Source organism: Dipodomys merriami, unplaced genomic scaffold (genome assembly GCF_024711535.1).
Source record: "Dipodomys merriami isolate MVZ:Mamm:240054 unplaced genomic scaffold, mDipMer1.0.p SCAF_24, whole genome shotgun sequence".
NCBI classification, from domain to species: Eukaryota; Metazoa; Chordata; class Mammalia; order Rodentia; family Heteromyidae; genus Dipodomys; species Dipodomys merriami.
In genome coordinates this window covers 3,000,001-3,021,759 of record NW_027203826.1, presented here as the reverse complement: position 1 = coordinate 3,021,759, position 21,759 = coordinate 3,000,001, and the positions used below count along the sequence as shown (strand labels likewise).

The following is a 21,759-nucleotide window of genomic DNA, read 5'->3' as shown; positions in this document are numbered from 1 at the left end:
AGTGGACTCTTAATTCACATACTCAGGGTAAGCTGCTGCATACAGCACTGATTTGGTATCCATTACAGTTGGGGTCCAACAGGGCTGAGTAATAGGTTTTTGGTTTAACTTATGTAACCTTCAGATGTTTTCTGAGCAGTCTCAAAAGGATGTAGATTGGGGCATTAAATCTGGAAGAGCTGTGTCTCACTAAAGTTTGGCTACAGAGTTATTACTGAATAACAAGTGGCTTAGATGTCAGGATACCTGAGTTCTAGTTCCAGTCTGGACCTCCCTTGTGCCTTTAAACTAGTTATTTGTTTTGAATAGCATCTCCCTAGCTAGAGAACCATTATAATATCTGCCTTATATGACTAAAATCATATGAAAATGATCTAATTCAATAATTCATATTTAAAATGAAGGTTAGACTTGATCTCTTTGTCTCTTACAATGTAATAGGGTTTTGACCTATTAGGAAGTGTTATGGACTGACTTGCTTATCTCCAAAATTCATATATTGATATCATAACCCATAGTACCTTGGAATGACTATGTTTGGAAGTGGCGCTGTAGCTCAAGTGGTAGAACGCTCACCTTGAGCCAAAGAGCTGAGGGACAGCGCCCAGGCACAGAGTTCAAGCCCCACGGCCAACAACAACAACAAAAAAAAACCTTAAAAAAATAAAATAAAATAAAAGGTGGGTGAGGGTTGGGAAGGTGGTAGAGCGCTTGCCTTGCATGCATGAGGCCCTGGGTTCGATTCCTCAGCACCACATAAGCAAAAAGAAAAAAGCCAGAAGTGGCACTTTGGCTCAAGTGGTAGAGCGCTAGCCTTGAGCTGAAGAGCTGAGGGACAGCATCCAGGCCCAGAGTTCAGGCCCCATGACCGGACCCAAAAATAAATAAATAAATAAATAAAAGGTGGGTGAAATATTTTCTAGTAGTGTGAGAAAATAAGTCAGTCTAGGTACTCTGGAAAAACTACTGGAGGGAAAATTATCAAGTCATGCTCCATATTTCTGCCCTTCCATAATGCCTCCATCTACAGGCACCTGCTTGCTTATCTTCGTATGCTGTCCTGAAGGGGCCACCAACTATGACTGGACCCTTGGCAAACTAAGGAGAGGTTTGCAGACACAGGCAGAAAGTCACTTTGTGCCAAAATGCTGGGTGCTGGTGCCCAGGATCCTTACTTGCTGTAGTCCCTGCTTAATTCAAACACACACTAGATATTATTAGCCAGTGAGTGTTTCTTAGCAATATCATTTGAGCATAATCATTTTGTTTGTAAAACCAAGGAGGATGTAAAGACATTTGCACATCCATGTTCATTGCTGCACTATTCACAATAGCCAAGTTATGGAAACAGCCCAGATGTCCTAGATGAATAGATCAAAAAAAATGTAGTACTTATATACAATGTAATTTTACACAGCCATTAGAAAATGAGGAGGAGGAGGAGGAGGAGGAGGAGGAGGAAGAGGAGGAGGAGGAGGAGGAGGAGGAGGAGGAGGAGGAGGAGGAGGAGGAGGAGGAGGAGGAGGAGGAGGAGGAGGTGGATATATCCTTTGCAGGGAACTAGATAGGCCTAGAATAAGTCATGTTAAGAGGGGTAAGCTCAGAGAGACATGTTTTCTCTCCTATGTGGAAGCTAGATCTAAAATACACTGGGACGTGATAAATTATATAGGATTCTAGGCATTTACACAGTGAGACCAAAAGAGGATATTCTTAGGATAGGAACATAAAGATGCAATGTCTATGTACATCCAATCATATAAATATTTATCTAAATGAAGTTCAGAAAACAGAAACAAGAGGTTTTGTCTGTGCTGTTTTTGTTTTCTTATTGTCTTGTTTGTTCATTTATTTGTCTTTGAGCAGATGGGGAGGGGGACACAAATGGAGGGACCAAGGGTGAACAAATGTAGGAGTGGTACTCAGTAGACACTATATTGAAAATGTACTATACAACTTGTGGGTGTGGATGGGAGGGAAAAACTGGGAGAAAAGTGAGGGAAGGGGTGACATTGTCCAAAAAGAAATGTACTCATTACCTGACTTAGGTAACTATAACTCTCTGTATATTACCTTTATAGTAACAATTTAGAAATTTTTTTTAAAAAAGCAGGATGCAAAACTTAAAATGATGTTTATACTGGAGAAGAAATAGACATCAGTGAGACAATCTGGAGAATCCAAAAATAGCCCAAGTACATATGGTGTTTTAGCTCATGTTAAAGGTAGCATTTTGAACAAGGAGGAAATACGGATCCAAGAACAAACTGTTGAGAAAATGGCCAGATGCCTACTTCCCTCTCCAGCTCAGGGCCTCAAGATGTAAACTGTCAAAGATTTAGCATACATTAAGGAGTTGAACATAAAAATTCAATAACGAAGAATGAGTGAAAGTAGGAAAAGATGTTCTGAAGACGTGTACCTGGAACCCACATAGTAAAAACCCTGATAAATGTGAATACACAATCTTTTTCTCTATGGAATAAAAGTGGTAAAAAAAAAAAAAAAAGTCTAAAACCGTAAGTCTCATTTTAAAAGATGACATCAGTGGATTAATTTCTTCAGTTTAAAGAAGCTTATATTAAGAGGTGGAGGCAAGCCAGGCTCTGGTGGCTCATGCCTGTAATCCTAGGTACTCAGGAGACTGAGATCTGGGGATCATGGTTCAAAGCCAGCCCGGGCAGGAAAGTCCATGAAACTCTTATCTCCAATAAACCACCAGAAAACCGGTGGTCGCACTGTGGCTTAAGTGGTAGAGTGCTAGCCTTGAGCTGAAGAGCTAAGGAATAGCTCCTAGGCCCAGAGTTCAAGACTCACGACTTACCAAAATAAAAAAAAAAAAAGGGGGAAGCAAGAGGATTGTGAGTTGAAGGATCGCCTGAGCTATGTAATGAGGCCTTATCTCAAAAAAAAAAAAAAAAGACAAGCCAGGCACCAGTGGCTCACGCCTATAATCCTAGCTCTACTCTGGAGGCTGAGATCTAAGGATTGTGGTTTGAAGTCAGCCCAGGCAGCAAAGTCCCATGAGACTCTTACCTCCAATTAACCACCAGAAAATTGGAAGTGGAGCTGTGGCTCAAAGTGGTAGAATGCTAACCTTGAGCAAAAGAAGCTCAGGGACAGTGCCCAGGCCCTAAGTTCAAGCTCCATGATAATTTATTCTAAATTATTCAGTATATGGTTTTCGTTTATAGCAGAACAAAACGGACAAGATATTCACATCTTATTGGTTTTTGTCAACAGGTTCAACCATAAAAATAAGTTCTACCAGCATCAGAGTAGCTTAGTAGAAGCATGCTGGGCCCCTAAAATATAAGTTCTATTTTTTGGGGGGGGTGTCTGGTTGTGAGGCCTGAACTCTGGGCCTGGGCGCTGTCCCTCAGCTCTTCAGCTCAAGGCTAGCACTCTACCACTTGAGCCACAGCGCCACTTCCAGCTTTTTTTTCTTTTTGCTTATGTGGTGCTGAGGAATCGAACCCAGTGCCTCAGGCATGCAAGGCAAGCGCTCTACCACTGAGCCACCTTCCCAGCTCCATAAAATATAAGTTCTATTAGTGCCTGGTATTCAATGCACATTTAATAAAGTTTATTAAATTAACATTAAATGAGAGGATTCTGGAAAAATCGGTTTGAAGCTCTCTAGATCTTGAAATAACATGTTTCAAAGTTTGGATGTCATCCTACAGGATGACAGGACATAGGTCCCCATAATAACTGAAGAAGAGATCTGATTTAGAAAGTTAACCATAATGGCAGTGAATTATGAAAGGGAAACCAGGCAAAAAGTTTCTGTATGTGCCAGGCCCCAGTGGATCACTCCTGTAATCCTAGATACTCAGGAGGCTGAGATGTGAGGCAAGGTTTGAAGCCAGCCATGGCAGGAGAGTCTTGATACTCATCTCCAATGAAGTACAAAAAAAGCCAACTTGGCACCTCTGAATTTGGAGGAAAGGAGAATTGGCTGGTCTGTCCTTCAGTATTTTAACAGAACTGGGACATGGCTCAAATGTTAGAGCATTTGCCTAGCAAGTGGAGGGTCCAGAGTTCAATTTCCATATTGCAATAAAAAAAAAAAAGCAAACTTCAATATTCCAGTTTGTACTACCTCTAAAGAACACATTCAAAATGAGGACAAAAAAATTCAGGTAAAAAATAAACCCAAACAGGGCTGGGATATAGCTCAATGGCAAAGTGCTTGCCTAGCAAGTATAATGCCCTGGGTTCAATCCCCAGTACCAAAAAAGAAAAGACAGAGGGAAAAAAAGAGTTAAAAATAATAGGAATTTTTCCTAGAAGAGAAGGGAATTTAGAATGTAGACAACCAAAATAGTCATGGAAATACAATCAAGGAAAAGTCAATGAAGGAACTCATAGAGAAGGATGCAAGTCAACATGGAGATTAGTGTTTTGGGAGAAGCTTGAACACATTTTTATTTATTTATTTATTTATTTATTTGGGTCTGGTAGTGGGGCTTGAACTCTGGGCCTGGGCGCTGTCCCTCAGCTCTTCAGCTCAAGGCTAGCACTCTACCACTTGAGCCACAGCACCACTTCCGGCTTTTTTTTTTTTTACTTATGTGGTGCTAAGGAATCGAACCCAGGGTTTCAGGCCTGCAAGGCAAGTGATCTACCACTGAGCCACCTTCCCAGCCCTGAACACATTTTAATAGTCAGAGAAATGAAGAAGGCCCAGTAAAGGAGAGTAGAAGGAAAATAATTAGGAAGAAGCAATGTTTGAGAATCCAGGAAAATGGTGACCTCTTAAGATTGCAATTTGCAAAGTGATTTGGAAGCAGAAGTCAGATTGTAAATGAGAAACAATGGTGAGTGGAGTAGGGACACAATAACTCTTGAGCCAAATCCATACCCAAATTTGTTTTATTACAATACAAACCACAAATATATTAACCCAAGACAAAAGGGTTGTAGAACTTTTGTGAGGCACTGTATCTTCATTTCATTTGACTTTTGACAATAACCTTATTTCAGTAGGGTTCCAGTGGCTCATGCCTATAACCCTAGACAATCAGGAGGCTGAGATCTGAGGAGCACAGTTCAAAGTCAGCCCTGGCAGAATAGTCTTATCTCCAGTTAACCATGCAAAAACAGGAAGTGGCACTAAGGCTCAAAGTAGTAGAGCAAATATGCCCAGGGACAGTGACCAGCCCCAGGGTTCAAGCTCTACAACCAAAAACAACAAAAGTTCTTATTTCTGTTGGGAATGGGAGGGAAACCATATCCACTATCCAGTGCTAGAGAAAATTGTGACTGCTCATGAGTGCATATTATGGTGGTAGCGGTAGTAGTTGTACTGAACCCAGCACCTTAAGCATGCAAGTATTCTACCACTTGAGCTACACTCCAGCCTTCCTTGCCTTTATTTTGATTTTGAGGTGGTGTCTCCATCTTTTGCCCTGGCTGGACTCTCTCCACCCTCCTACTTCTCTCTCTCATGTAACTGGAATTACAGGCATGCATCACTATGCCTAGCGTGTGCATATTGGTAATAGATATCCAAAGATATCAAAAGACAAAGAGGGGAAATGAACGGTGTCACTTATGAGCAGGGATAGAGTCCAAAAAGAAATAAATGTCTTCATTACTCGACTTAGAAAATGGTAACCCCTCTGTACAACACTTTAATCATAACAATAAAATGATATTTTTTTTAAAGAAGTTGCACCTGGCACCGATGGCTCACCCCTGTAATCCCAACTACTCACGAGGCTGAGATCTGAGGTCAGGGTTCCAAGCCAGACTGGGCTGGAAAGTGCTTGAGACTCTCACAAACTACCAGATGCTGGGAAGGGGTGCGGTGGCTCCAGGTTGTAAAGCTCCAGCTCCAGGACAGCGCCCCGGTGGGCGGTGAGTTCAAGCCCCAGGACCCAGGAGGAGGGAGCAGGAGGAGGGAGAGGAGTTCTGAGCCTAACAACTTTTATTAGTTGGGGAAACTCATCAGCCCTGACAGCCCCGAGTCTTTGCACTGACACGGTGTGGAGACTAGGCTCGCCCCCGCGGGACAGCCGGCCTCGGGAACGCGCCTGCCGAGCACGCGCAGCGCGTGGCCGTGTGGCCAGACAGTGCCCCGCGCCCGCTGCAGCTGAGCCACAGCCAAGCTACGGTGGCTCTGCAGGGAACAAATTGTGCTCGTGACACCGCCTTGCAAGTTCTACGAACTGATTGAAAACAATGTAGGATAGCGGCCATGAAACTGCTTGGGGGAGAAGCAGGCAGATACGTGGATTTGGGGATAGAAAGAGTAAACCTGAAGGCAACCAGAGCAGGAAAAGAACTTAGTCTCCGTCTCCCGGATAGAGGTCCAGCCAGGTCTTAAATCCTGGCGCAGTGCGCAGGCTCCGCGGGCTCCGCGGGCTCCGCCCTGGGGGCGTGGCCTCGCTCCCGGGGCGCGGGCGGGGCCTGCTCTGGCCTGTTCAGGAGCCGCACCCGGGCCGAGCTGAGCTGAGCTGAGCTGCGCAGCTTCGTTGTGCACCGGGCAAAGGTAATCCAGGTGAGTCCTAGCACCTGCAGGCTGCAGAAAACCTGATCTATATGAAGCAATTAATTGCTTGCCACCCGCCATAGCCTTGATCTCAGCTAGCCAGAACCGAACGCGATCTCTTCAACCTCCCTCCCTTTTCTGTAGAGTTGAGCTCTGCATTTTCCTTCCCTTGACCTCCATCCGTCCTGCACCCTTTCCCAGTATAGAGCAGGTTTGGACTATCTGTGCGAGACCCGGCATCAGGATCTATGATGCAGGTTGATGCTCAAGGTCAACCCTTCCTCCGGTCCTTTCTTTCCTCGCCTCCTCTTGGGCTGTGCAGTCCTGGGACTCCCTCTTGCAGTCCTCTGAAACCCACCCGACCTCCAGCTCCGAGGATGGACAATGGGGACACTGCGGCGGGGAAAGTTGGCTGCGCCGGCCTGAAGAGCCGCGCCCCTGCGGTTGTGCTGCTAAGAGTCTTTGGGGACAGTCTCGGAGGAATTGGGTTTCTTTTCCTCCTGCTGCAGAGAAGCAGTTGTATTAGAACCTACTGGAGGGCTGCCTTGCAGCTGGAGAGTCCTCCGGAGAGACTGAGGAGGAAAAAAATACTCATTTGTCTCTTCCTTGGGTTTAGGAAACTTCTTATCTGGAGTCTCTGCTGGGAGGCCCAGAACCCCGGGGTAGGGTGGGGAGTGATGCTGGGCGGTAGACAGGGCTGGAGATTCATTTATGAGTCATTGCCCGAAGTTGTGGCTTCTTGCTAATACTTTCCTTGAGAGTCACTCATTTACTAGTAGCCTGGGAGATTCATGGGGGGGGGGGTTGGGGGAGGGAGGAAAAGCAGGATGGACGGCTGGGGGTATGGGAGAATGCAAAAGATTGGAGCCTGGGGAGTTAGGGCTTCAGTCCCTGAGCTGGGGGGAAGAAGGTGAAGGGAAAAATGATTCCTGCGCTGCTGTGGGCCTCGGTTTGGTCTTGGCAGAAGAATCGCTGCAGATTTTAGGGTGGGAACTGGAGCAAGGACTTCCTTGGGAAGGGAGTCTGCAGTGTCTGGGAGGCACCCAAGGTTACTAGTCAGAGTTACTGGCATGTTTTATTTCAGTGGACCGACTACGGCGGGGCTTATCGCATCGGGTAGTCAAGGAATCAAAAATGTGTGTTCTGACAGGGGTTAAATTAAACTAGGGTTAAATCAAACCAACATCTAAAATCCAAATACTTCCACCCTGGGAAGACACTGTTAAGCCTCCCTCCTGACACAATGTTACAGAAATAGAAAACTTTGTCAAGTGATTCTTTCTTTTTCTGTAACCAATGTTACTATATATAAAATGACAGTGATACTGTAGCCACCACAGACACTGCATTACAGAGGCATGCTATCATTAAAAAACGAAATCTTGCAGGGGGTGGTGGCATGTGCCTATACTCCCAGAACTTGGGGAGGCTGAGGCAGGAAGATAGCAAGTTTGAGGCATATTGGCAATTTGGTGAGAACCTGTCTCTAAAATAGTAATAAGCCAATAAATAAGGGAACAAGCCATGCGCTGGTGGCTCACACCTGTATTCCTAACTACCTAGGAGGATGAGATCTGAGGATCAGGGTTGGAAGCCAGCTCAGGCAAGTTCATAAGACTCTTGTCTCTAATTAGCCACCCCAAAACATGAAGTGGAGCTGTGGGTCAAAGTGGTAGAGTGCTAGCCTTGGGCACAAAAGCTTAGGGACAGCACCCAGGCCCTGAATTCAAGTCCCAAGACACATACATACATACATACATACATACATACATACATACATACATACATACATACATACATACATAAAACTGGAGAAGGGCAGCCTTCCCCTGCTGCTGGCCTAGAGTTCTGGGGGAACAATCAAGAAAAGGAATCTTCTTACCTGAAGTTAGCACAAAGAAGACACACAGAGAGAATACTGGAGAGCCCCAGGGGCAAACTGGAATGAGATAGGTATCAAATCAATCTGTCAAAAATAACTTAGTGCTTGCTACACAGTTACACATATACGTGCATATACATATGTATATGTAGATAGGTAAGTGAGTAGGTAGGTAGATTTTTTTTTTTTTTTTTTTTGTCAGTCATGGGGCTTGAATTCTGGGCCTGGGCACTGTCCCTGAGCTTTCCTGCTCAAGGCTAGTGCTCCACCATTTTGAGCCACGTGCCACTTCTGGTTTTCTGGTGGTTAATTGGAGATAAAGAGTTTCACAAACTTTCTTGCCCAGACAGGCTTCAAAGCATGATCCTCAGATCTCAGCCTCCTGAGTAGCTAGGGTTACATTAGCATTAGCCATTGGTTTGCTTTTTATTTTTTTTATTTATTTTTGGGTCCAGTCATGGGGCCTGTACTCTGGGCCTGGGCGCTGTCCCTCAGCTCTTCACTCAAGGCTAGTGCTCTACCACTTGAGCCACAGCGCCACTTCCAGCTTTTTTCTTTTTGCTTATGTGGTGCTGAGGAATCGAACCCAGGGCCTCATGCATGCAAGGCAAGCGCTCTACCACTGAGCCACTTTCCCAGCCCTGTCTTTGAGCTTTTTTGCTCAAGACTAGCTTCCAGCTTTTTTGCTGGTTAATTGGAGACACAAGTCTCAGACTTTCCTGCCTGGGCTGGCAGGAACAAGATCCTCAGATCTCGTTCTCCTGAATAGCTAAGATTGTAGGTGTGAGCCACCAGTACCTAGCAAAATGAAGCCTTTTTTTTTTTTTTTTTTAATGTGGGTCTTTCCCAGTCCCTCCACCCAACCCCAATTAGAAACTTCACAGGCTTTAGACAGTCACAGGCTTGGAGTTAATTATTAGCTCTCTCCTCTTGTTAACATATTTTATACTCTAGAGAGGATCTAAGAAGGTAGAAAGATTTCAAAAGAGGTCAGGTGTTGTCTAACTTGCTCTTCAACCTCTTAGACAGTAGAATGAAAGCCTGGATTCTGGACCCAGACTGCCTAGAGTGTATTAATCCAGACTTTGTGCTCTGTGGTTACTGTGTGATCTTGGGCAAATTATTTAGCTTCTCAGATGCTCAATTTCTTCACTTAGGGAATGGAGGTAACTAGACATCATAGAAGTGCTAAGGGTTTTAATGAATTAATATTAATGAATAGCTTTGAGCAGGATTCAAATAAGCATACTAATGATGTGCAACAGGCACTAAATTCTGTTTGACAGATTGGTTTGATAGCCACCTAATTCCAATTATATATATATATATATATATATATATATATATATATATATATATATATATATTTTTTTTTTTTTTTTTTTTTTTTTTTTTTTTTGCCAGTCCTGGGGCTTGAACTTGGGTCATGGGTCCTATTTCCAAGCTGCTTTTGCTCAAGGTTAGTGCTCTACCATTTAAGCCACAGGTCCACTTCTTTTTTTTTTTGGTAGTTTATTGGAGATAAGAATCTCATGGACAGAAGGGAAGGGGAAACAAAAGAGGAGGCAAAAATGCTTGATAAGAAATGTACTCATTACCTTGCTCATGTAACCCCTCTGAATGGTATTTTCACAATTAAAAAAACATTAATAAGGGGCTGGGAAGATAGCTCAGCGTAGAGTGCATGCCTTGCAAGCATGAGGCCCTGGGTTCGATTCCTCAGCACCACATAAACAGAAAAAGCCAGAAGTGGCGCTGTGGCTCCAGTGGTAGAGCACTAGCCTTGAGCTGAAGAGCTGAGAGACAGCACCCAGACCCAGAGTTCAGGCCCCATGACCGGCAAAAAAAAAAAAAAAATTAATAAAAAAATAATAATCTCATGGACTTGACTTCTTGGGCTGGCTTCAAACTGCGATCATCAGCTCTCTGCCTCCAGAGTAGCTAGGATTACAAGCATGAGCCACTGGCACCAGGGCCAATTATTATTGTTAATAATAATTGTTTTCCCCAGTACTAGTAGCTCACACATGTAATCCTAACTACTCAACAGGCTAAGATCGGAAGATTATAGTTTGAAGCCAGTCCAGGCAGGCTTAGAGACTTTTATCTCCAACTAACCAGCAAAAAAAGCTAGAAATAGAGATATGGTTCAAGTGGTAGAGCACCAGCTTTGAGGGAAAAAGTGAGAGCACAAGGCCCTAGGTTCAAGCTCCAGTACCTGCATTAATAATGATAATGATAATAATAATAATAATTGGCTTCTCCCACTACTATTCTTCCTCTAGTCTGTCTCACCTGCCTTCACCTTGGTCACCTTGATCTACTTTATTCTCTGTATGAAAGTCAAACCTTTTCCTTTCTGCAGACCTACCTGTGTTTTTCCTTACTTCTCTCACACTTCACTGTGGTCCTTTAAGGCTTTCCTCTCCAGCTGTCACACTCCTGGTTTCTGATCTCCTCTATCTCCTCAGCACATGCACACACACACACACACACACACACACACACACACACACACACACACACACACACACACACACACACACACACACACACACACACACACACACACACACACACACACACACACACACACACACAACTTGACGACTGTTTTCTGGAGGGTCTTCCTTCTCAGTCCTGCTCCTTCAGTGCTGCCTGGGCTTAGCCGTGGATGAACAAGGGCAGCCATCATACTGAGAACTCACTGAAGAAAGGACAGACACTGAGGCAAGTGTCTTCTATGTAAAATGCTTTGTGCTGCACTGAGTTTACCAAACTACCTTCATTGAATGAATTTGGTGATATCACCTCGCCCCTTTCCCCTTTAGTATCCCTTGCTATCTCCCCATTCTTTTTCTTGTGCCCATCCTTTTCCCAGGGAAGATTCAGTTCTAGTCAAGCATATGTGTTGTACCTTATCAGACAGGATTCCAACTCCAGAAAAGAAAAGGAAAGAAAAAAGATAGGAAAAGAGATGTTCATTTACATGGCTTTAACAGAGTCTGTACCAGCACAAGCTGGTCCCATATAACCAAGGACCATTCATTTGACTCTGAGCTTCACACTAAGCCTTTGCTCCCCAAACCCCAGCCAGCAAGCACAGTGGTGTATTCAACAATTGTTTAGAATACCAACAGTTCACTTGAATGTTGTATATGGCTAAGCTGTGGCTGCTTAACTGTGAGTGTGACTGGCTTATAGTACATTTGTTCCTCAAGGGAAAATATTCCATCCTCATAAATCACTTCCACTTTGTCAATATACTGCCAACACATGAATGAGGAATGGAAGAGTGTGGGATACTGGGAAAGACCCACATTATGACCTGCCTAATGTGTGCCTCATTTGAACTTATAAGCAAGTGCTGGATAATGAAGTTCCTAATCAACTGGCTTTTCATATTCAGCCTTTGGAGAAATGTCTATCAAATGTGTGTTATCATTTGGGGACAATATTTAGGATTTTTTCAGGGGGGAGGCTGCTTTTTTGTGCTAATACTGGGGCTTGGACTCAGGGCCTATGCACTGTCCCTTGTTCACTCAAGGCTAGCACTCTATCACATGAGCCATGCCTCCATTTCTGGCTTTTTTCTAGTTAAGTAGAGAAAAGTCTCGTGAATTTTTCCTGCCTGGGCTTACTTTGAACAATGATCCCAGACCTCAGCCTAGTAGCTAGAATTATAGGTGGGAGCCACCAAAAGTTACTTCTTATCACCAAGGCTTTTCTTCAATGTCTTTCAAGTCCAGTGGCCTAGGTTGTGATTTAGTCTCAGCACTTGGGAAGCAGATGACGGAAGATTGGAGGTTTGAGGTCATCATGGACTGAACAGTGAGACCCTTTCAAGAAAGAGAAAGAAGGAAATAATGAAGAAATGAAGTAGAAAGAGAATGAAAAGGAGGGGAGAGGAGATGTCTAAGTAATCATTTGAAGATTTGGTGCTGTAACTTGCTGATTCACAAGTGATAAGCTATTGGGCCCAAGTGACCAAGTGCATAAAAACTGCCTTTGTTCCATTTATGCAATGCCAATTGTATCCTGGGGAATTTCTGTTAGCAGCCAAGAAGGACTTGGGTAAACAGCAAATGACAGCCTCGTGTGGTATGTTGCCTTAGAGTTGTAGTTCACTACGTTTCCTGGGCAAGCCTTTCTCTTAACTGAAGAAACCCTGCCCCAGTGAGATAAGGCCAAAAGTGGCAGGCAGAAGCAGGAATCAGAGGGAAGGGTGAGTGAAACTTTAGTACTAGAATCATTGGGTTTATAGGACAATCTGTTAGCAAAATTCCTAGGGGAAATTACCTTAGCCAAATATCCTACGAAACCTGGGGTTTCTTACTGAAGCACTGGAATAGAGTTTGACCAACACTATCACATTTGAAGCCTAGGTTTGATCTCTAAAGTGAGTCTTTACAGTGGTCCCTTTGCTTCTTTAACCTCCACTGCTGTCTACTGATGGGCTGTACAGTACCCTTGTCATGAGGGCTGTTCCACCACCACCTCCCTCCTCCCCACTCCATCCCCCAAGACTCTACTAAATACCTGGACAAATCTTGTCCTCCTGAATTTCCCCTCCAGGAAATCCTCCAGGCCCTGGGGATTCTCTGCTGTCCTCCTGGCCTATATGTCATCTGCTTAAGATACTGTTCCTAATTTACTCCAACTTGATCATCCCTGACAAGCAATACACTCTTTGATAAATTAAAAAGTTACAAATAGAGTTGCTACTGTGCTTTTAAAAGATGATAGAAATAATTAGATTTCTAAAGTGTTCTCAAAGGGGGCATCCAGAAAAATCTACCATTAACATCAGATCTTGTGGTGAAAAACTGGATGCCTCTTCCCTACGGTGAGGAAGAAGGTAAAGATGCCTGTCAGCATATTATATGGGTGAACTGTTCGAAAGATCCTGGGAACTGGCATATAGCTTAATGGAAGATTATTTGGCTAGCATGTTCAAGGCCCTGGGCTCAATCTCCAGCACCACAAGAGCAGTAATGTAGAATTTAAAGACCCTGGGTCTAGCTCTGGCCTCCCCTAAACTGGTGTGTCCTGCCTCTGTTCCTCTCTCTTTGTCCCTGGAGCAGAAGTCCAGGATGTGACCCAACTGCCCCAGAATTACAACAAGCTTTGCCAAGGGTTTCTCCTCATTGCAGCCCAGCTGGAAGAGGAGGTCCTCCCATTTGTGGGTAAGAAGCAAGAGTATCAGCATAGTAGCAAAAAGAGTGGATAATCCCAGGGCTAGTGGCTGAACTTTTTTTGCTCAAGGCTAGTAGTCTACCACTTGAGCCATAGCTATACTTAAGAGTTTTTTTGGTGCTTCATTAGAACTAAGAGTCTCACCGGGTGCTAGTGGCTTGCACCTGAAATTTCAGCTACTCAGGAGGACTTGAGGATTGTGGTTCAAAGCCAGCCTGGGCAGGAAAGGCTGTGAGACTCTTATCTCCAATTAACTAACAGAAAACCAGAAGTGGTGCTGTGACTCAGAGTGGTAGAGTGCTAGCTTTGAGTAAAAGAGCTCAAGGATGGTGCCCAGGCCTAGATTTCAAGCCCCATGACCACCACCAACAACAACAACAAAAAAAGAGTGGATGTTAGTGTCCATGTATTTGCATTCAGATCCCAGCTCTGCACTTATCAGTTATGGACCATAAGCAAATTATGGAACTCCTCTTTGCCTTTTCTCATGTGAACAATGAAAATTATAAGAATGGTAACTACCACACAGGATTTCTAAGAAGTGTTGATCTATACTGTCTGTCCCAGTGCCTGGCATGAAAGAAGCAGTCTAGTTCTTCTAGTTGATATTCAGCATGCAATGGTTTCCTGTTCTGCTATTTCTGCAGAAATGGGATGAAATTTCATGAGAGGCTCCTTGGAGGTCCCAATAAATCCCTTAACAAGCTTTTCATTTGAAGTGATGTGATCATTCAGAATGTGAGGTAGAACTGATCCATGCTTTTGGAAGTGATGGTCCCCAAAAAGTCATCTTACAGCACATGAGCATCTCTCCTGAAGCATGGGAAGCCTTAAACTCTGGCTCATTTGACCTAGTTGGAAGGTCTTGTCTGGTAATATGATCATGTAGAAAGACCACCAAACACAGGGTAAAGTCTCAGGAGAAACCAAGCCATCTTGTGTACATAGTCCTCTGCTAACACTGAATGAAGTCAGACTTGTGACAGGCTCAGCTGCAGCTGAGAACTGCAGAACTCTCTCTGGCCTCAGAAACTTCAGATTCTGGGGATACTTCAGGAGAAAGGGGACCTCAGTCTACCACTGTGGTGGACTATGAGTCACCAAGACAAGACCGTGCTTCTGGATAAAATATCTGTCCCCTGCATTTTTTTACTTTTTTTTGGGGGGGGGGGTCCGGTCATGGGGCCTGAACTCTGGGCCTGGGCACTGTCCTTCAGCTCTTCAGCTCAAGGCTAGCACTCTACCACTTGAGCCATAGCACCACTTCCGGCTTTTTTTTTTCTGCTTATGTGGTGCTGAGGAATCGAACCCAGGGCCTCATGCATGCAAGGCAAGCGCTCTACCACTGAGCCACCTTCCCAGCCCCCTGTGTTTTTTTCCTTTTTGCCTAAAACTAGTTCTGAAAAATGTGGTCTTTCACCAGAACCATGAGAATCATCTAGGAACTTGCTAGAAGTATATATTCATAGCTCCACCAAAGCCCCAGGAGATCGGAATCTCTGAGAGTGGGGTATGTTCTAACACACATTCCAGGTGATTTTGATACCACTGAAGTTTGAGAACCACTATATAGACAACAGAATAATAGCACTCTATTGAGTATATCTGCAAACAAGCAGCTTCTATCTTCTGCTCTCTGTCCTCAGAGAGCATATGGAACAATTTTCGTTTTTTAGTCTTTAAGTTCATGATACCACAGCTAACTTATTCAGAGGCAGAATCCAGAACTATGCAGAAGAGAGTCTAAGCTAGACACTGGTGGCTTATGCCTGTAATCCTAGCTACTGAAGAAGCTGAGAACTGAAGGTCAAGGTTGGAAACCCGCCCAGGCAGAGGAGTCTAGAAGACTCTTATCTCCGATTAATCAACAAAAAGATGGCAGTGGAGCTGTGGCTCAAGTGACGAAGCACCAGCCTTGAAAAAGCACCACTTGGAAAAAGCCAAGTGAAAGCTTGAGACCCTGAGTTCAATCCCCACTACCAGGACAAAAAGGAAAAAAAGGGTCTAGGGCAGAGTTTCTGCCTTCAAGCACTTTATCTTGTTGGAGCTATAAAAGGGTTGCTAGTGACACTGGGCAGGTAGGCAAACACTAACAAGTAAATTCCAAAAGCAGCTTCATATCAGAGGGAGGTTGTGTGTCACTTATCAGTTCTTCAAGCCTGTCCCTGAAAGCTATCTGCTAGGTCTGAACTTGCACAACCCAGGGTGTGGCCAGGGCTGCCTGGGGTGTGATCACTGTGAACTATGGGCTACTTTCCTGTTCTGTGCATTCTCTACACACTGAAGCCACTCTGCAGGCTGGAAATACCCATCTCTTCACCCTGGAGTCTCAGAAAATAAGGGTTTAGTGAATGTTCGTGTGTTCTTTTACCTTATTTGAATTAAGTGGATTCTTTCTTTTTCTTTTTTTTTTTTTTTGGGTCCAGTTGTGGGGCCTGAACTCTGGGCCTGGGCGCTGTCCCTCAGCTCTTCAATTCAAGGCTAGCACTCTACCACTTGAGCCACAGCGCCACTTCCGGCTTTTTTCTTTTTGCTTATGTGGTGCTGAGGAATCGAACCCAGGGCCTCAGGCATGCAAGGCAAGTGCTCTACCCCTGAGCCACCTTCCCAGCCCCAAGTGGATTCTTTCTTTAAAGGGCAAACCTTAACCTTTCTTCTTCTTCTTCTTCTTCTTCTTTCTTCTTCTTCTTTCTTCTTCTTCTTTCTTCTTTCTTCTTCTTCTTTCTTCTTCTTCTTCTTCTTCTTCTTCTTCTTCTTCCTCTTCCTCTTCTTCCTCTTCTTCCTCTTCCTCTTCCTCCTCTTCCTCTTCCTCTTCCTCTTCCTCTTCCTCTTCCTCTTCCTCTTCTTCTTCTTCTTCTTCTTCTTCTTCTTCTTCCTCTTCCTCCTCTTCCTCTTCCTCTTCCTCCTCTTCCTCCTCTTCCTCCTCCTCCTCCTCTTCTTCTTCTTCTTCTTCTTCTTCTTCTTCTTTTTTTTTTTTTGGTGCCCATTCTGGGGCTTGAACTCAGTGTTCCTGAACTTTTTTCCTCAAGGCTAGCACTCTACCACTTGAATCACAGCTCCACTATTTCCTGCTCCACTGGAGATGTAGATCTAGTAAACTTCATGGCCACACCTAGCTTCAAAGCACAATCCTCAGATCTCAGCTTCTTGAGTAGCTAGAATTACAGACTTAGCCATGAGTGCCCAGCAACCATTTTTACTCCATATTGGATATATGTTTTCCATAGCGCTCTATGTTGCAACCATCAAGCAACAGACTCTGGGCTCACTTTTCTGTTCATTTTCAGTATTTCAAATGTCCTCCATAATCCTGGTTCTCCTTGTCTCCATCCAGGTTCATTCAATAAATACATACCACCTTCACAAGGAGAAGCCTTCTGAAACACCTAGAAGATTTCATATTTACTCTGAAAAAAAAGAACTAAGTAGTAACATATTTTTAATATAATTTATGATTATGATTATTGTATTTTAAAAAGGGGTTACCATTGCCTAAATCAGGTAATCAGTACAGGTTTTTGTTTTTGTTTTTGTAGGTTGTGGGACTTAAACTCAGGGCATGTACATTGTCCCTCAGCTTTTTCACTCAAGGCTAGCATTCTAACACTTAGAGCCACAGCTCCACTTCCACTTCTGGTGGTTAGTTGAGGATAGGGGTCTCAGGACTTTCCTGCCTGAGCTGGCTTCAAACCGTTTTCTTCAGATCTCAGCCTCCTGAGTAGCTAGGATTACAGGCATGAACCAATAGCACCTGGTGTGAACATAGTTCTTTTTGGACAATGTTATCCCTTCCTTCACTGTCCCCCAGTTTCCCCTTCCCATCCCTGCCTACAAGTTGCACATAGTGTCTTCTCCCCTCAATAACATTAATTTCTAATTGTAGATTGTCAAGCAGTTGCTTTACAAGTGTTTTTGTCTTTTTGTTTTTACCTCCAATGGAGACATCAACTCAAGAGATTCTTTGTCTTGCCACTTAGCTAACCCCTTGGAAATCAGGAAAGCATGGTTCATGACTAAGCCATCTCATGCATGTCTTGGCCTTCCTGGAGTACTACAGTGATATTAGCTTTGTCAATGATTCACCTGAGCCTCTGGACTTGCAAACCCTGACCAAAGCAGATGTGATTATTTTATGGCCATTAATCAGGCAGCTTCTGGCAGAGTTAGAGGCAGGCTTATTTCAGTCTTATTTCATCAGAAAAAGCCAGAAGCGGCGCTGTGGCTCAAGTGGTAGAGTGCTAGTCTTCAGCTGAAGAGCTGAGGGACAGTGCCCAGGCCCAGAGTTCAGGCCCCACAACGCCCCCCGCCAAAAATGTATACATACCCTTGTTCTGGTGGCTTATGCAAAAATTCTAGTTCCTCAAGAAGCTGAGATCTGTGGATCGGGGATTATAGCCAGTCTAGACAGAAAAACTAAGACACCCTAATCTCCAATTAGCTAATCCAAATGCTGGAGGTGGATTGAGATTGAAGTGTTAGGCAGCAAAACTTACGAGGGAAAAAAAAGCTCAAAAACTGTGCCAAGACTAGAACAAAAGAAAGTGTATACATGATAATATACTTGGGATTTCATTGTGACATTTGCATACATGTTCATAATATATGCTATTCACTATCATCCCTATGTCACATTCCCTTCATCATGTGGTAGTTTTGATGTTTCACTGTTTTATTCTCATATATTCAAATGATCAATATCAACTGTTTCTTCTCTTCCTGTCAAAGTACTATATAAACATTTATAAAAGCAGAGCAATAAAATCTATTGAAGCTATTTTAGGAAGGAGACGGGATGAGTAAGGATAATTGAGTGAGTTCAATCAAGTAAAGTTGTATTCTTGTATTAAAATGTCAAGATGAATCTCCCCTGTGCAACTAAAATATGTTAATAAAAATGCTTGTTTTTACAAAAAAAAACAAACAAAGAGCTGTTCAGAATCCACACTCTCTCTGTTTTAATAATTAGTACTGTAGATTCCTACTTGCACTCAATTTTCTAGACTTAGGAAGAGAAGGCAAAAGGGTATAGAGGATAGCCAAGTCTCTTGATCTCTGCAGCAGGATGGAACCGGGCAGGGCAGGGCAGGGCAGGCTCAGCTGCTGACCTGGAGGCCTTCTGTGCTGAGTCATGGAGACAGCCCTGCCCAAGCTGGGTTCTATTCCCCCAAGGGCAAGTGAACAACATGCCAGGAGAAAACTGGTAAGAATGTATGGACCACAGTTGGGGAGAGGATAGATCTCTAGGGCTTAGGTCCCAAATATTACTTTCCAAACTAAGAAACTTAAAGACTTGAGCTGCCTGTCCACTCCGAGTTCCATATTGAGAAAGATGCTTCCCACTCCAGTGTCAGTTCAACTCTCAATTTTTCAATAGGACAGAAAGGGGACATTGGAACCAGATGAATTTGAATGTGACTCTCAGTTTCTATACTTTCTGTTTTGGACTTTGTGGGTAGCCCTCAACCTTTTGAGAATCCCTTGGAAAATAGGTATAGTACTAACCTGTTGGTTTGTTTGTAATTATGTGTAGAGACTTGTTGCAGAATGGTGATCCTTCTCAATTGGCTTCTAGGGGAGAATGAAGCTAGATACTTAATGGGGATTTAATGGGGATGGATATCTTTTTTTGGGGGGGAGGGGGGTCCGGTCATGAGGCCTGAACTCTGGGCCTGGGCACTGTCCCTCAGCTCTTCAGCTCAAGGCTAGTGCTCTTGAGCCACAGCCTCACTTTCTTTTTTGCTTATGTGGTGCTGAGGAATCAAACCCAGGGCCTCATGCATGCAAGGCAAGCTCTCTACCACTGAGCCACCTTCCCAGCCAGGAGCCAGTGGCTCATGTCTGTAGTCCTAGCTACTATAGAGACTAAGATCTGAGGATCATGGTTCAAACCCAGCCTGGTCAGAAAAGTCCAAGAGACACTTCCAATTAACCACCAGAAAGTTCAAATGTTAAAATACCACCCTTGAGCAATAAAGCTAAGGAAGAGGCCAGGCCCTGAAATCAAGCTCCTATTATCAGCACAGCAACAACAAAAAAATGAAAGCAGAACACTGTAAGAGCTCCTGGCCTGTGACAGTCTTTGAGCCAGTTAAAAATCTCTTGACATGGTATAGCTCTTCCTTGTGTCCTATGGCATTCCAGGTTTTCCAAAGCTTGAAGCTAATGGATGGGCCTAACCGACCAACTGAGATGCTCTCTCTGATACCCAGTCTTTCTTTCTTTCTTCCTCTTTCCTCTTGGAGAAAAGAGCACTGGAAAATGATCTGGGATTAGCTTTTTCTCTAAGATTTTAATTATGAAGATTTCTAAACCCACAGAAACATTGAAACAATTGTACCTTGAATGTTCATGTGAGATCCCAGTATCTGTTTTATTGGCTTGTATGGTCATTTTTTAATGTATTTCAAAATAAACTGCAGATCTGAGAACATTGCATAACAAGTGTTATAGGCTCTGGAATCATGCTGTGCCTTCAATACACTGGAACAAGGACTATCTCTATTAGATAAGGACTTTCTTTACTGGCATGAGATTTCTTCTGCCATGCTAGCACCTGCTCCAGGATCAGGATCAAAGGGAAGCCACAAGTCTCTGACTTCACATGGCTTCCCTCCAGAAGCCAAAAGGCTTTGTATCCTATATCTTTCTCTTCTTCTTATCTTTTCCTTATCCTTCTTTCTTCCCTTCCTCTTTTTTTTTTTCTTTTTGTCAGTTGTGGGGCCTGAACTTAGGGTCTAGGCACTATCCCTGAGCTTTTTTTGCTCAAGGCTAGCACTCTGCCACTTGAGCCACAGCTCCACTTCCGGTTTTCTGGTTGTTAATTGGACCTAAGAGTCTCATGGACTTTCCTGCTCAGGCTGGCTTTGAACCACAAATCTCAGATCTCAGTCTCTTGAGTAGCTAGGAATAAAAGCATGAGCTGACACTGCCCAGTTTATTTCTCCTTTTTATTGGCTGGGTGTGGGACCTGAACCCAGGATCTAGACACTGTCCCTGAGCTTTTATACTCAAGGCTAGTGTTCTACTACTTTAGCCATAGCCCTATTTACAGCTTTTTGCTGGTTAATGGGAGATAGGAGTCTCAGGCTTTCCTGCTGGCTTTGAATCACAGTCCCCAGATCTCAGCCTCCTGAGGAGCTAGGATTACAGACATGAGCCACTAGTGCCACTATTTTCTTTCCTTTCTGAAATCCTTTAGCATTTTGTCATGCAAACTTTGTTGGCCATACCATTCTACAACTATGACAATGACATAGGTAAACCTTGTAAATATAACATTGGGCAAAAGACCTTGAACACAAGAAAATACATGATATGTAATTGTGAGTGTACTGCATACTTGACTAATTTTTTAATTTCATTGTACAGTATACAGTATATTTCCAATGTCCTTTTGGACACATATCTTTATGCCCACCTTTGGCACTCAGCTCCACCCAGACCTGAGCTCCTCCCAGCCCTGGAGTTCCCGCCATACAGCTGGCCCCTCCCTCTCTCCACCCAGACCCACCTGAGCTCCCACCTACCTCACTTCTACCCCCCAGACCCTGCTGCTACCTAGATAGTAGAGGGTACCCTGTGCTCCCTCTCTGGGGGAAATATGGCTCTTCTAATAAGCCTTGTAATAATCTTTCTCCTGTGCCTCCCTGCCTCTGCATGGTCCCCTGGATTGATGTGATGGATCCTTTCACCCACAGAGCTGGGATAGTATCTAATGTAGTATATTTTCTTCCACAGAGTCCACAAGATGGCTGTCCTCTCTAAGGAATATGGCTTCGTGATTCTAACTGGGGCTGCCAGTTTTGTGATGGTACTCCACCTAGCCATCAATGTTGGCAAGGCCCGCAAGAAGTATAAGGTGGAGGTAAGAATACAAACTGATGCTTCTATGGGCTCGTCTGAGGCCCCAGGTTTCTCCAAGGGTTTGTTTTCAGTCATGGAGGAATCAGTAGAACATGATAGCAGTTTTAGAGATGTGCCTCTTAGAAATTCTGCTTCTCAGTATGGAGGTTCCTCAAAAGACTCCACATAGAGCTCCCCTATGACCCAGCAATCCCACTTGTGGGCATTTGCCCAAATGTTTACAAACAAGACCACACTAAAGCTACAGCACGACTATGTTTATTGCAGCATTATTTACTATAACTAAGATATGGAACCAACCCAGATGCCCCTCAGTAGA

The 21,759-nt window shown here is 43.9% G+C and overlaps 1 protein-coding gene across 1 annotated transcript in view; it reads left to right on the top strand.

Moving 5' to 3' along the window:
- Positions 1 to 6,401: 6,401 nt before the first annotated feature.
- Positions 6,402 to 21,759, top strand: part of Mgst3 (microsomal glutathione S-transferase 3) — a 22,330-nt gene continuing 6,972 nt past the window's right edge. The window contains exons 1-2 of the mRNA XM_070034186.1: positions 6,402 to 6,508; positions 21,315 to 21,441. Of these exons, the coding sequence (XP_069890287.1) occupies positions 21,325 to 21,441 (117 nt within the window). The 5' untranslated portion in view covers positions 6,402 to 6,508; positions 21,315 to 21,324. The remainder of the gene's footprint in view (positions 6,509 to 21,314; positions 21,442 to 21,759) is intronic.